The sequence below is a fragment of the Plodia interpunctella genome, chromosome 23, assembly GCF_027563975.2.
Source record: "Plodia interpunctella isolate USDA-ARS_2022_Savannah chromosome 23, ilPloInte3.2, whole genome shotgun sequence".
Lineage (NCBI taxonomy): Eukaryota > Metazoa > Arthropoda > Insecta > Lepidoptera > Pyralidae > Plodia > Plodia interpunctella.
This window is the reverse complement of record NC_071316.1, coordinates 2,094,723-2,112,028: the sequence shown is the minus strand read 5'-3', so window position 1 is coordinate 2,112,028 and position 17,306 is coordinate 2,094,723. Positions and strand designations below refer to the sequence as shown.

At 34.8% G+C, this 17,306-nt stretch overlaps 1 protein-coding gene across 1 annotated transcript; it reads right to left on the bottom strand.

Annotated features, from left to right (window-relative positions):
• Positions 1–6,963: 6,963 nt before the first annotated feature.
• On the bottom strand, positions 6,964–8,940 carry LOC128680228 (uncharacterized). Its single transcript, XM_053763229.1, has 2 exons — positions 8,729–8,940; positions 6,964–8,486 (listed from the first exon to the last, which is right to left on the bottom strand). Exons 1-2 carry the CDS (start codon positions 8,877–8,879, stop codon positions 7,204–7,206), a joined length of 1,434 nt encoding a protein of 477 aa, XP_053619204.1. The 5' UTR covers positions 8,880–8,940; the 3' UTR covers positions 6,964–7,203.
• Positions 8,941–17,306: the final 8,366 nt, after the last annotated feature.

Genomic DNA, 17,306 nt, shown 5'->3' with positions numbered 1-17,306 from the left:
CGATTGCGTAGAAGGTATTTTTTGGGTCGTAAATATTGAAAATTGGCGCTTTTTGCCTTCATTGGCAATGTTTGTGTACCTTAGTTGTACCAGTAGCGCCATCTGCGATGAGCTTTGCGTAACATGCCCTATTAGTTTCTACTAATTCCATGTGGTCTAATCAGATACGTTTTCCCAAATGTCAAAAATAAATTATATGGAGCATTTATGCATGGTACTAGTTGTACGTAGTATCTTACTAATACCATGCATTTAAGACACTGAGAACAAGTGACGTCACATTTCTTAGAGTCAAAATGCGTTTCAATTACAAAAGAAATCGATCGATTAAAGTGACAAATTAATTATCGTGTTTTATTATGAGAATACTTGGAGACCATAGATCACGGACGAAACGTCATTTTGCTCAAGCGGGCTAGCAAAATGACCATCCGGGCTCTGTGTTTAATAAGTTATGTTTTATACACGAATTAAGTATGACTTTACTGTTATATTAGATCTATACTTGATCCTCACTAATTCGAAGTTCATTTCTTCGATTATGTTCCCCAATTTTTTTCGAATAATCATTTTCAATCGATCGATGTGTTGGATTGACCTTTTTTTCTATAATTGTTGAAATTGTGTTTAAACTTGAACAAAAAACTAGGAGAAAATTTTTTATACGATTATGTGAGGATTGGGCACAGCATGTGTTTTTTTTTGCTGATAAGCTTTAGTGGGAATTAGAGGAAAGTCTTGACATAGGTGAAGTAATCGTGTAGAACCTGAATATCTTCACATCTTCATCGAATATCTTATTAACTTTAGTATATTACCAATAATTACAACTAAAAAACAACAAGTAACTAGGTAACTATTACAAAAAAATATCTATGAATAAATAAACCCAAATATATGTCCAGCCGAAAGGAAAACTCAGTTTCAAACAAAAATTAATGCAATATTAGAAATTCCGACGTCGTACGTTAAAACAAAAACATTTCCCATTTTGTACAAATCCCACGAAATTAAAACTAAATCGCGCGACCCGAATTCAAATTGCCCCCTCACTAACAAAAACACCAATGAACGGCGCGCATTTAAATTTCGAACACTATAAAAGCAGGTATCGCCAACCCTCGGTAAGAATTTTGCAAAAATATATGAGTAGTTATAGGAGTGGAGGGGGGTGGGGCGCGTCGCGGGTGGGGGTGTAGGAAGTGGGGTTGAAGTAGCAGGGTGTTTCTCTCGGGCGGGGTGTCTCCTAAAAACGGTTAAGTAGCTTCCCCTACCCTCTATAACTATTTTATGCGGTCCCCTTAGAAAGACAGCGGAGAAGGGGAGCCGCGATACGGTATAGGCGTAGGTACGAAGGGAAGTGAAATTTTAATACGTCTAGCCTGTTAAGAATTCATGGCGGATTTATAATTAAATGCCTAATTAAGGTATTACGTTGTTTTCGTATGTGTTATGAATGGGTTACTTGTTTCATTAGTATTGTTTATTTTTTGTATATTATTTTCATATTTTTTGCTTTGAAAGTAGATGAAGATTATATGACTGAAAAGAATTTTTTACATGACTGCCAATAAGGAGTGTTATGTTTTCTATATTTATATTATATGTATTATGTGAGTAAGTTATCTATACTATTATTATAAGAGGTAAGCGCTTGCGAGTTTATATGTTTTAGGCGGGCAATCTCGGAAACTACCGAACCGATTTCAAAAAATAACCATTAGAAACATTATCCAAGATTGCTATAGGCTATATTTTATCTCAAAATTCCCACGGAAGCGGATCCCCGGGCAACATCTAAGTTATTTATAAACGTCAAAACAGATGTCGATTTAAAAAGATATAGATATGAATATATAGATATATGAAGTATCACTTAGACTCCTTACATTACCCCGTAGCATACACCATATGAAAATAGTAGAATAAGTAAAGTGCTTTAACTATTTTATAAAATTAGACAAAGAAGAAATATTTTCTATTACATATTGACATTTCATATAATGTGCTTAATAATTTATAATAATACAGCAAGATTGGATTAGATATTTAATTTTAAATGTACCTGTTATATAAGTACTTATAATAGTTAAGATAAATCACTTCCAATTGTATCACAATAACACACATAGTTTATTCACAAGAAACTACATATTAGATATGGTCGTTGTTTACATACACGCAACTGTTTCAGTTTTCACAGTAATATTTCAGCATAAAATTGAACCATTACTGGTTCAATTAAGTACTTTTCATATATTTAACACTTATGTTTCTTGACGGATATAAAATATTAGATTTGGTGTAATTTTTAAGTAACAATGAAATCGTTATTCATCATTTTAAAACGTTTCGACATATTGTAAACATTATCTTATCCTTTATTTATATTGTATATTATATATATCCTTTATTATATTATATATATCCTTTTTTATTGTCTTATCCTTTTTTTAACTAAAATTCTGTCACGTTCCACATCACGATTGCAACTGAATTCAACTCAAGACCCAATTTCACCTGTAATGTCCAAAAACAGGTTAAATGTAAATTCAATTGTGTGAATAAGAACTAGTCTAGTGTGGGAACGCCTTGGGAACTTTTTGTAAACCTGTCCTGCCTTGTCCAGCGAGGGTCGCTCGTATTGTGTAGGAGATAATGTTAATTTAAATAGCCATGTTTCCGAGCATTGTGGAAATGAAAACACATTGAGTTGAGAAGACGTCTGTTAATTTGAATTTGAATAACTTTGGAGATCTGATGCTGCGGCTACGGCACGTGCATGTAAAGTGGGAGTTACACTTAGTGTGATTTTGGGTGGGTTATGCTAAGTGTTTATTATACGATGTTAGCCTTTATGATGTGGGTTAATATTCTAATTATGTAAATATAAGAATGTGCTTTTATAAATAGTTTAGATAATACACAATGAAGTTATAGTATTTTTTTTATTTGTTACCGCGAATTAATATGATACGTAAGTACAGGTATTTCTATGAGTGTCTTTTTCTAAATAATCTTTAAATGACAATAAGAGTCATTTTAGTTATAAATAATATTGACAATAATTTGTAAGTAATTGTCAATGTTGAATTATTATACTTTATTAATAAAATACTTTACCTCCCAACAACACAGCGCTTGAGACTAATATTAAGTTCTCATGACCTTTGATGTTTCACACGACCTCAGAAATTTTATAAACTAGAAACCTATACGAATACGAGTCACCACAGCTACAATCATGATAAAATACAATCATGTTCAATTGTCAAAAACTCGTCTTTAAGTAAACTAGATTCAATACCACCCTATTTTTGTCTAAACAGGTTCAAGAAACATACAAAATTTGTAACTTTCCAATTTCTCACGATGACCACTTGCCTGCTTTAAAACCTGTCATTGTTAGGGAGAATTGTTGCTTCAAGTTGGACTTGATATCAAGTAAAGTTACGATTCAAATCTTAGAAACCGGTCTTGGCGTTTGGGGGAAAATGGTCATCTTCGCTATTCATAGATTTTAGGAATAATATTGCTTTTGTTGTTATCTGTACGGTTTTTAGGGGGAATCGTAATTATGGTTTGTCAAAAATTTCTTTAATTCGACAGTGTAAGTAAGTAAAGTAGTTAAAAGGAGAAATCTGCACGTCTAATACCGTTTTAATGGAATGAAGCAAGAAATGATATCTTATTGCCATCAACCCTTATATCTAAATAATATATTTTTATCAACATAAATCATCCTTAAAGTTTCTTCAACTGAGTAATTATTACATTCCAGAAAACCACCATCCCTTCAGCGATCCTTATTTCTCCCTTATACATTGAATACGACTAAAATGCAACCCTACAGCCTTTTGTAGGTATCTTTTGTCTGCCTCTAAAATATAACATCGTATCAAAGGTTGCGAATCCCTGAGCAACTGCTTATACTCATGTAAAAAGCCAACGTCTAAGGCGCAGCGAGGGTGGAAGAGGGTAGGGGAGGCTTCGCGGTTCGTATACACACCTGTCACGTATTCGTGTGGGTATATTCACAATTGGACTAGTGTGCGTGAGCTTATATTTTCATTTCAATAGTTTTTGCACTGCACCAGTGGGCGTAAATGTAAGTGTGTGCGTTAATGCCGTATTGATTTAGCCTCTGTGGGTAAGTTAACAAGAAATTTATAATCTCAAGACGGCTTTACAAGCAAATGTTTGGAATTTTCAAGCCAATTTACAATATTAATTCTGTTTTGAGTTAGTTTAAAAGTTGTTGATTCTGTTTACATAGTGATTGGGAATGCGACCCTGGACTGACAAGAATAGGTTTGGAATTTAGTATTACTTTAGAATAGTAATTATTTGTTTAGATCATATATTATATATATATTATTGTATGCCATCAAAAATATGCTGTAAAAAACCCAAGTCTCGCAGCTCAGTTTTTCTACCGTAAAAAGTTGTTAGGTCCATGTTACCAAGTCGATTAATTTATTTAGTCCCTACTTAAGGGACCTTCTGTCTTAAGTTCTTACGCAAGTTATTATCATATCAATATTAAAAACCTCTATATTTTCAATAAATAGCTCGACTTGGCCATCGCATAAAACACAATGTATCTTACAAGTAATACACATTATATTACATTAGATTGTTTGGTCTATGGTGTCCCACGCGATTGAAACACTCGTCTCCAAAACGAATGTGTCGTAAGACCTCTATTACTTAGATTTATTTATTTTTAATTCTCATTTTCAAGTGTTAATTTTAGTCGTAGAAAAATATTGTTACACCGACGTGAGCAATAGTGTTGCTTTTATTTATAACAATTTACATCAATTTCATACGAGTAAATAAAATTTACTCCAAAGCGTGCCAAATGTTACCGACTCCTTACCGCACACCGTTGGAGTTTGAAAAACCGTCTAAGGAGGAGAGAGGGGGGGCTCTTATATTTTAAGATGGCTTCCGCGCGAATATCGACGCGCCCCCGCCGCCCGCGCCCCCGACCTCCCTCACTACTTACGCGGCGAAATTTTGTACCAGTATATTTGCGAGCAGCGATGCGTTTTCGCGAAGATGATACTTATTAGTTATGTATGTATTCGTAGGTATATGGATTAAGTGCCTTTTTCAATTATAGGGAAACGTACTATATTTTGTGTAAATATATGTTGATACCTTTACCCTTGTAAGTTCTATATCGTGGAGAGGTACGTCCCACTCGTGTTACTAATTTTTTTTCTATTACTCCACTGCACAAAATCTTTTAGCCCATCAGAAACATTGATTTTTCTTTAGAAGTTATATATAAACTTAACAATTTATTATTTCGTGATTACGTATCGAGTTATACTGTCATCGGAATTTAATAATAGGTACATACCAAACACGGGTATTTACAAAATCAAAAAGGTGAATGGAGGATACTCAAAATTCCACTTCGTTCACCCAGGTGCAAAAAGTGGATTAAATAGCCAATGTTGCGTGTCTTGGATTGAAATTGTGGAATAACCCCGCGCTTAATAGCGCAGACCAAACATTCCCAAACTGTTCAGAATCATAATAATCACTTCATCCTAAATTCTTGTGAGGTCTTGTGACCATTTTTTGTCCACTATCGAGTCATCCATCAAACTTTAACTTTAATCTAATACAAATTAGGGTCGACGGAGGTAAAAACAAGCGCTAAGAACTTCAGATCATTTACGAGGCCATATTGTTAACGATTTTTAACCCCCGATGACATAAGGAGGACTGTTATATTTGTAAGTTTAATTCAAAAGACATTTTCAAGTTAGCACTAGGTACTTAAGGCGCTAGGTACCCACACCATAGCGTCACCATAACATTTTTATCAATTTCTTTTATTATTTATCGAAAAATAATAAATAATTTTAACAGATTATGCTACACTCTATAACAATTTTAGTAGAAACTCTTATAGTTATTTACAATACTACAATACAATGTCAAAGGTCACAGTTGACCAAACGGATTTTGGTGTCAACAGTTTCCGATTTAGTCAACTGTAAATATATAGTATTATTATATAGCACTTTCTAGTGAACATCAATATCTAAAGTGGCATAAACTGTTAAAATATATATATTTTTTGTAATATTTAAATATATCGTTAAGAATTTAAATAAATTGTTGAAAATGTGAAGCTAGTGTGCGAATACATAGCGCCTTAATATACATGATATTTGTAAAACGCCTGAAAGTAGATGGCATCTCAACAACGGTTGTGGGAGATACGCGAGAATGACAGAGATAGTATTGTAAGTATTGGAAGGAAAAATTCAATAAAAAATATATAATAAAATTTAAAAATGTTTATAATAAAAAGTCTAAAACGAAATATATACAACGAAATCATTTAACAAATTATAGTCATCTAAATTGAATAATATATCTAAATAACTTAATTTGATAAGAACAAATTATAATAATTATATACACTAATTACGAATACATTAAATAACGCCTTATAAAATAAATAACAACATTTTAAATTAAAATATGTTTTGTCTCGTTCTGTTAAAGTAAAACAGGTTTTATCACATATTATAAATAAATTAATGAGTAGTATTTTATAGTGCTAAGTTAAAGTGAGATTGTGACAAAACATAATTTATTTAATAAATGGATTTAAATTTTTTATGATTAATTAATAAATAACAAAATATTTTTTAAACTAGGAATAAAAACTAAACTTCAAATGTTTCCTTGCGCCTTTTTTATTTTATTTTTAGGGTCCCGTACTCAAAGAATAAAACGGGATTCTATGAGTTATGCCCCTTTGCTCAGTCGTGTTCCGTCATTTTTATGTCCGACAGGGAACGCAGATAAAAGCAGAAATTGTATGAAGTGTCAACACACGTCATTGTCTAAACCGTCAGGAAACAACAAAGCACGACGAACTTACAACGTGGTGCGTCGTCGCAACGCAGCAATGGGACAATTAGGCTTGGCACAATTACTAAGACTCCGCTACCGTCCGTCTGTCTGTCCGTCTGTCACCAGCCTGTTTCTCATGAATCGTATAGTTAGACAATTGAAATTTTCAATCATATTTCTATTGCCGCTATAACAAATATTTTTACAATAATAATTATTTAAGGTGTGCACCAAACAACAAACGTGATCATTTTAGATAGAACGGGACCCTTCGTGCGCGAGCCCTACTCGCACTTGTCCGGTTTGTTTAATGTTTTAATTACGACCAGGATTTGGCGGCGTAGACTTGGCGGTGCCGCCGGCACGTTTCTTAACAGCATTTTTATCGAAAGCAACAGGGAACAATACATTGTTTATATCATTTAGTTCTACACAATTTATAGGCAGGTTGTTCCCATCGATGGACACGTTTACTAAACCAATAGGCTTTTTATTTAAAACCTTTTGGGTCATTACCACATGTGCTACAGTTTTTAGGCTAAAATACGATAGATCATTGAACGACAAATTTAAATAACACAACCCATTATTACCAGTACAGTATACGTTATCATCGTGTACAACTAAATTATCTTTGGTAAATGGATCTTTAAATTTGCCCATTTGATTTTCAGCCATATTACGAGCCTTCTCGTATAAACTCCTATCTTGAGTGATGTCTATGGCGCTTTTAACTTCTTTTGTAGACGGCTCTCTCTCTATGGTTTTAATTTTTTTAGGCATAACCGGCGTTCTAAGCGACTTTCTTCTGTCTTTTGTACTGTCGACGGTACGGAAATCTCTGAAAATCTTCGCGGTCAACTCGTTCTTCTGATGGTAAAATTGTAGAAACCTTTGCCTTGATGACATCAATTCTTCACTTGTCAATTGAAATTCCACAAGATGATTTAATATAGCTATCGCTCCGGTGTCCGTCAATAAATTCCCTGATAGATTAAGATAGCTCAAAAATCTATTTGATCTTAAAGCATGAGCTATATATTTCGCACCTAAATCAGTTATTTTATTTGACGAAAGATCTAGTATAGACAAAGTTTTTGATGCTGGTAAAGGATATACTAATCTAACAGCTATCGCTTCAGCTATGTTATCATTAATCGTGCATCTAGATAGCGAAATACGTCTGATAGAATTCTCATTGTCTAAAAGAATATAATAATTTGCTTCCTTCAAATAGGTGTCATCTAAACAAATGTCAGTTATGTTGCTGATGGTCAATATCTTGCTTATTTCGTGAATGCTGTACATATCGATGCCATAGTTTATTGTTATTGTGTTCAGACCACTCTGAAACTTTATGATTAAGGCAATAATCTGGAATATCATCCTTGGTATTTCCACGTGGTTTTCAAACTTCAATTCGACCAAACGGTCGGTCGCGTCATATATAGCGTATATCTTCAATGTATCCTCTTCTGAGAAAGTTGATTGTATCTGCTCATCCTTTTTCAAGTCTGATGAAGATGTTGAAGAAACTACCACCGGTTTAGGTTTCGGCTTTGGCTTCTTCCCTGTCGGATTTACGCTGACATACTCGGCTGTGAACACAAAAATATAATTAGAAATATTAGTTATTCACCGCGAACTGAAGACCTAGCGAACACAATAAATTTTTGATGTGTTTTTACCAAATTGTGAATGTTTCAAAAACGACTTGACCAATATTTCATACCAATCAGTTCGGTATTTTGCGTGAAAGAGTAACAAACATACAGGCATACTTACAAACGTACGCATATTTTGTAATATGCGTATTTAGTAGGATATAAATTATACTGACTTTGGGTAACTTTTATCACGGTGACAGTGTGTTGGCACTGCATCTGGTTGCAAGCCCAGGGCAGGTAGGCCACCAGATCCAAGGGACTCGGTCGATTTGCCAAATCGGCCGAATAATGTGTGACTGCCCCTAGGGAATTCGGATTGGACATTTTAAAACTTATATAAAAACCATGTAAAGTTATAAAAGATGTTTTGACGTTGACAGTTGCCTTTTAGAATGATGGAATCTTCTGCAAAGTGACGAATTTATTTGAAAACAGCTTTGAAAATAATTTCCACGACTAATTTGTTCTACAGTAGCGACGCCGAATCCGTTCCATTTAAGTTTGTCCCTTTTATGTTTTTTTTTATTGATTGAAGACGAAGACTGTTTGTCGAATGAGTTAATACAATAATTACTAGCGAATCATGCCAGCTTTGCACAGTTATGTGTGAATTTTAAACCTAGATGGATATTCAAAGTTGTTCTATTCTCCAACTAGTCAAATAAGAATTTTTCAAAATTGTCAATAACAACATTTTATATGAAGCTTGTATGATATGATATATTGTGACGTTACAAATTTTCGAATCAAAAAGCATTACTATTAAACTTGAATGAGTACCGGAAAAATAGTAAATCTCGTAATTAATATAACTTCGATCGATTAAAGTGATATTTAATGATCGTGTTTACTTATTGAATTACCACGATACATTTTAATTTTTTATCGAGTCGAATAGCCAATTTGAATATTTATAATAAGGTTGACTATTAGAGAATGCTATATGGCGTTAAGTCCTCCACTTGTACATAATTTTAAGTAATTTCGTGCAATACAATTTCAAATAAATATATTTTAAATGATATATTTTTTACACGGGTTCTGGGTGTAACAGCCGCAGCAACTACGAACACGTCAAGACTAGAAAGCGAAGCCCCAACACACACTAAATATCTAATGTATCCATATTTCAAGTGATTGGAATCACAAAAACCATAGCAACACATCTCGAACGGCGGCAAGCCTACAGATCAATATCTACACGACTATGTGGATTTATTTGTCTCCATAATGCGAAAACAGACGAGAGAATAGAGTGTCCATGTTCACAAGAGTAATCGGGACAAAACTTCACCAGACATCGGTCGCCATCTTTCTTGTTTCATAGGTAGAAGTAGACCATGGTCGTCTGCATACAAGGTACCGAAGTGTCATCTATTTGAACCGCCAAATATTAGTACTTGTATTACACAATAATGGTACGATGTGAAGGAGAGAGAGTCCTCTCTCATCCTTCACACCGTACCATACCGTACTGTGGTGTACCGTACCTCTAGTAATTCCTGTAATTACTGTAGTACTGTGGCGATATAAGATTTTTGATTGATATTAATTATTATGAAAGACGTTAGCTCACAAAGTAAGCAACGCGCGTATGATACCACTGGTGTTTAGACGTCCAACTGATAAACCGCGGCGATCACTTCCCATCAGCTGCAGGACCTCGAAATTTCATCAAAGAACCTGCATGCCTGGAAATTTCATCAAAGTTAATAATTTATAAAAAAATATTCCATTGTCAAATCAAATCAATTATTTCGCATAAGAGTATTACCATTATATGTTTCCAGCATGTAAAAAACACATTTTATTAAATACTAGCTTTTGCCCGCGGCTTAGCCCGCGTTTAATTCGTTCGTCCGCTCTTATTATATTGTCAATATCTTGGGTTCTAAGCAATATATCGCAACTAACCTTTGCAAGATTTTAAGATAGATTATAGATATAATTAGTATAGTAATATAATTTCGGCGTAAGACTCCGCCTGTAATATCGCTGCGTGGTCACCCTGCCCCCCAGTGGGGTAAGCAACGCGCACCTGAGCCTTCTTGGAGGCGCAAAATTCACATTTCACGTTACAGAACATACGGAATTAATTAGTTTTAAGCATCCGTAATGAATATTTAGGCGAAACTTGGAACGTTTCATAGTACCCACCGATTATTTTGATAAGTATTTGTGATTGGCAATCGGAAATTTATTAATTGACCGAGCGAACGAAGCAAGAGAGGTCTACAAATCAAATATATATATATATTATATATAATTAAGTTTCTATTATGTAAGTATAATCACTACTTATTATAGAACAAATTATTATATATTTTGACGACCTCGGTGGCGAAGTGGTAAAGTGCTTGCCTCTGAACCGAGAGATCCCGGGTTCGATCCCCGGTCGGGTGATGATGGAAAATGATCTTTTTCTGATTGGCCCGAGTCTTGGACGTTTATCTATATATGTACATGTTATAAAATATAGTATCGTTGAGTTAATATCCCATAACACAAATCTAGAACTTACTTTGGGGCCAGCTTAATCTGTGTCATTTGTTGTTCCAATATAAAAAAAATTGTCGCTTCCCGCTGTTTGTATCTATGTATACTTAGATCTTCTACACAGTTAACAGTTTTCGATGCGGGTATTTTAAATAGTGATTCCTAATTCCTGGATTTATAATTTATTACGAATTTACCCGAGCGAAGCCGGGGTGGGCCGCTAATAAACAAGGTAATAAGAACCGCCATCCCCGCAGAATGAACACTAGTGCGCCCGTCGAATCGAAATCGTTCATTTGTGGAGTTCCCCACCTAGAACCTTCTTCAATCTAACTTTGTTTCTCGCTATGCTTTCTTGAGAAACAGGGCTGTCAACTTCGGAAAAAAAAAATTTCCTTCTTCTGGTATCAGAAACGGAATAGGTACGAAATTCAAGTAACCTTACATAAAGAAAGAAAGAAAACATTTATTTGCCAAAAACATGAGTACAAATATACGAATTGATATCAAAATGAAATAAACTTACATGTTTTACCGAATATAGGTATGCAGATATAAACAAATAAAGAGGAGCATGCTATCCACTACAAATAACAAAAAAAAATATATAATGTATACTAGCAATATTCTTTAATGATAGACTCGGATAGAATTTACATTCTATCCGAGTCTATCATTAAAGAAATCATTTAAAGTACAATAACATTTATCAGTTAATGAAGACTTGGCACGAAGATTTGGCACATCTGATATGGAAGTCATAGAGAATTGGCGCCCGAAGAAAAGATGTACACTGTAGTACATAAAGATTTTTCTCACTTTAATAATTTTTACTTCTTACCAAAAATTGTTCGGCCACGCGAACGAAGACGCGGGCATCAGCTATTATCAACATAATAATGAATAAAATAAGTATAATTTATGCTAGCTCGGAATGCTATCTGAGTCTATCATTAAAAAAATCATTTCAAATATGCTTTTTAAATAGATTTAAGTTTAAGCTTTTATATTGACTTGTAATTTTGTTGCAAATTTTTGGTGGCATACATACTACTTATACTATTACCGAGTAAAGCAGTTTAAAGCAGTTTACATGTTATGAAACAAAGTCCACTACAACATGTCTATTCGCGATAAACTCAAAAACTACTGCACGGATTTTCATGCGGTTCCTATAAAAATGTAGGGTGATCCTTGAGGAAGGTTTAGGTGTATAATTTATTATGTTTTGACAGAAGGCGAGACGGGCGGCTGGTACTTGATATTAAATTAGGTTGGGTACCGAGACTCACCTTTCTTTGAAATGTATCCAACATTTCGAAGAAATGTGATTCTCGGTCACGTAGGGAACACGTGGACATAGGTAAATGTTGGAAGAAAATCTTCTTCTTCTTGACCTTATCCCACTCATGTGGGATCGGCACAGTATGTAAGTTCCTTCCATTTCGTTCTGTCATTTGCATATCCCATCCATTTCTTCTCAGGTCTTCTTCTATTCCTGGAACCCTTTACTTCCATTTTTAATCTTTGAGTGACGTGATTTTCATTTCTTCTTAAAATATGCCCGTACCAGCCTAACCTATAACTATGTCATTTCTCATTAACTGGTGCTACTTTCATACTTCCTCTTACATACTCATTCCTTATTCTATCTAATCTAGTTACCCTATACATCCATCTCAACATTCGCATCTCTGTCGTATGAAATGTTGGAAGAAAATATGAGTATTTTGAACCTAAATCTAAGAACAAGTGGCAACCCTAAAAGTAGAAGTACTGAACGAAGCGAACAGACGCGGGTAAGGACGTGCCTCAACTTGCGATTATTGTGCTGCCGCCCCCCCCCCCTCTCCTCCGCCGCGCGCCCGCGCACCCCTCGCCCCCGCGAGCAAGATTTATTTGTGTTGGCGCTAATTTGAAATATATTGGCGCGGTTATACTTGCCTGGTACCCGCGGGGAACTTGGGACTACAGTCTTTGTTCCGAATTGGAAGATTTAGGGTTTTAAACGGAAATTAGCTACTACCCACCACTAGATGGCGGTAGGTAGTCGTAAAAGTCATGTCAGATGCCTCTAGGCGACTCGAATACAACAACAATGTTAGCAGCATTGTGAAGGTTTCCTCACGATTATTTCCTTCGCCGGAAGCAAGTGGTGGTCGATGAAAACTACTATACACGAGTCAGATATACAAACTAATGTGGCAGGAGTAGGATTCGAATCTGAGACCTTTCGGTACACAGTCTTAACCATTACCCCACCACCATCGCTGGCTAAACATACCTACTATAATATAAAACATACACATATTATATAGAGGCGTGTTACAAGTATACGTAGGTATTTTAATACATTATCTCGCGAGTAACGAGCGTGGCTGAGATGAGATTCAAGATGGCGCATGGCGGCCTGAATACTTCTTAAGCTAGTGCGGCTTAGGAAATGTGGAGGAGGCTTTCTTAATTTCAAAAATGACAATGTTTGGGCCTTATAAAATGTAAAATTAGTTTTTACTTCCACCACCATCCGCCATTTAAAATTCCCCACTACTGGGGCACAGGCCTTTCTTATGGATGAATGGGTGATGACCTGCATAAAGGCCCAATGCGGATTGACGATTTTTGACTTAATTTACATTATTTTAAGTTTGGAATAATTATTTAGTTTTTATTTTAATTAATGGCACTACATTGTATTTAGACTTGTAAAATTATACGATTATAATTATGTCATTTTTTTCTTTTAGTTTTATGTTTTTATTAGTGAACAACAAACAGTTACAATTATGTGACTATAAAAAAAAACAAATAATAGATTTTTTTCTCGTTTATTAACAAAGCCATTCCTATCACAAATTTGAAAATACATAACTATTACGATGTAATAACAAATATCTTTTGCAACTGTACATAACATATTTCCTCTCGCTTAACGTTATATTACGTAAACTATGCGAAAAAGTCTATGAAACGGGATGGGCGTGTAACAGAAAGCGAGGAAATATATTTTCGTAAGACCTTGAGATTTGTTTGATTTGAAAGGCCAAAATAATTGCATACAAAATAATTACAGTCAAAATAATTACAGACAAAATTATTAATAGGCCAAAATTACATAAAAAGCCGTCTCCACATAATAATCTCGCAAGCACACGAAGTTATAATATCGCTGGTAGTTTTCGCGAGCCCCCCAACCGGGTGGGTGGGGGTGTTACTTCACTACTTATTTACATAATTACATATAATTCGTAACGCTATATCGCGAACGTGGGGAGCATATTTTGGATGAACACCACGAAGACTATGTTTCTTCTCCTGGTTTTGCCTATTTTCAAATAATTGAATGATCAAAACAATATTTTTTCGAAATTTGAAAGAATATAGAATGAGGAAATTTCGAATATAATACCTATGAGGGCGTGTGACATGCTACGACGTATGTATATAAATTGTTAGTAGTTTGTAGCTTTGGCGAAGAGTTTTTTTTTTTTACAAAATTTATATTTAGGCAGAAAAAGTCTTCAACGAAGTTTTAATCACAAAAAACATTGACTTTCAAGTACCAATAAATGTGATACTGTTGCAAAATTTGAAAAATAGAAAGCCTAGTATTTTATCGCTTCAATAATAAACTAAAAAATAATTGGGATCGGTTAATATTTCGGGGGTAGAAAAACGTTTTCTCTTTTTGTATATGGCCGAGCTGTCGGCACGTTACTCTTAAACGTAGCCATACTCGTAAATTGAATCTCATCTGAATGGAAGATCGAGAAATACAGTATCCGGTGGACTGGAACTTTCAGTGGGAAAGTTGGTCTGTCCGTGTGTGGATCGATAGATGTTAGACGAGATCGGATGAGCTGATTGACGGAATTTCAATCCATATAGAGACATTTCTTAACTCAATTTCTGTCTATTCTCTGCTCTGACGTCGCGAAGCTCGGTGCAAAAAAATTAACCTTAAAGTAGTGAAGATACTGGTGTGATTTTACAACCGACTTAAAGAGTAACGTAAAATGAGGACTTTCCGTTCTAAGTTCGATCAACTAATAAACCAAATTGTTTGTTTGTTTGTAAACTCTTTATTACATAAAGAACATACATACATACAAAGACAGCAGTAAAAAAGAGACGCCCACAAAAGGTTGTACTCGTATCTATGGTATGGGAGACCAAAAGGAAGTTTGTAATTTTTTTTTCATCGATGTCATCGAGTTTTAACATTTGTATTTAAAAAATTTCGTTCGATGTTTAAAAAATTACTTTGTATATTTAATGTCGTGTGTTAGTAAGCTCTAAACGTATTAAAATAGTTTGTGTTGTGAAAATGTTAATTACCTATCATGCCGAGCCGCAGGCGGCGTCTCCCTCGCGTGTCTTGACAAGCGGTCCTCAAAGTGTGGCTTCCGCCTCAGAATAGAACCAATCCGTATGCTCCCGTGATGTACAAAGCGTTAAAAGGCAAAAGAGCCTTGACCGTCGCGATATTTCCATAGAATCTTTACGACATGCGTGTTACTAGTTGTACAATATAGCTGATCAAAATTTAAACGTTTATAACCAACCAAGACTTCGAAGTGATTCGAGAATGGGGATTACTTATATAGGAACGTAGCTTAATAGTCCATCTTTGACTTTTACTCTCTCTCTCATCTGAGCGTGTTTCCGGTTTCTTCTTCAACTGTTGAGCGTCGGAGCCCAGGGTCCACTTTGGCTTTTACAATCTACACGAAAGGAATAGTTGACTAGTGCGTAATAATAACTAACATTGTTTAAATGATGCTTCGACCTCTCAGCAGTAGTGGTTCCGATATGCAAGTAGTTTGTAGCATGGATTAATGTTATTTAATTTAGAATATGATGTGAAAAAGTGCTTGTGAAGATCTGATTTCTGAATAAACTTTAAACGTACTTTAACAATTTCGTGGATGCTCGACGAGACACAAAAGAAGAAGTTTAATTGTTACGACTGTGTGCGTCCGAGAAAGTGTTAAAGGGAGCCTACGTGAAATCAACCGAGTGAACGTTGTCCAGTAGCGCGCTAGGTACCACTGGAATGAAGACTGAAAGTACCATTTAAAACTATAGTTGTGAAGTTTGAGAGCCGCTGTCGACCTCGTTTGTGCGCCGTACCGTAAGTGCCCTTATGAAATTCTTGCGCCCTTGTAAGTATTTGCTTAATGGAGGAACTCTGTCGAATTTATAATTTGCTAGATCTATATATCCCGATATCAAAGTTTATAGTTGCGTCGCTACACAAAATTCGGAATTATAAATAGAAGTACAGATACTTAACTTGATTTGCTGTATCAAGTTACCCAAATTTATTTCAAACTCGTCGCTATTACCGCGCTATGGTTCATGCAGGGTAATTTGATGTGCTGTTGACTGTACCATCTCCTGGAAGTAAATATATGGTTCTGTTGTAAATTTTGTGTGAGACATAGCATAGACATAGCTCTAGAACACGCTACTGATCATGCAGTTATTTATTATATAGGTACAGTGAGTATGTAGCCAATATCCTTATGCGTATTCCTGCTAATATTTTGAATACTACAACACATTTTTACAATATGCGTACGATAACTTGTAAAGAAAAAATACAGTGAAAAAAATCGACATATCCCAGTAAGTTTCATTAGCTAATTCGTATGGGAGACCGAAACAATTTTCGTTTTCGTGACTTTTTTTGGTTTACTTTCATAATTCTAATAAACATTTGTAAAAAAACATGAGAAAATTTCAAGTAAATAAAGCGTAAAGTATTAACAAATTCACTATCACATTTGTACAATTAATTAAGATTATGTATAAGTATTTTTATTTCAAATTCTAGGTTCCATACTTACTTGGAGGTTAATAAATCTAAACCCCCCTGCCTTTACCTGCGTGAAATTTATGTCATTCCCTTGTGATTAACCGAGATGCGTATATAGAAGATGTAGAATTGATTTTATTTCGTTTTGAATTGTCACATTAAACATTTAAGTGATACCTGGTAGATTTGTCTTTCATCCTCGCGTTGGTACTAGTACTAGTACCAATCGGTGAAATAAGAAAATAAAGATACAGTCAAGATTACATGACCGGCCGCCTATTTAATGTCAACCTTCCTTCTCCTCTCACCAATCTTTTATTTTAATATAACGATAAACCGTAAGCAACACGGCGGGATGCAGCTAGTGATTAATATGATAAAAAATATCAGTTTTTGGGCAGTCAGTGTAAAAACTGAAAATGTGCGTAATTCCC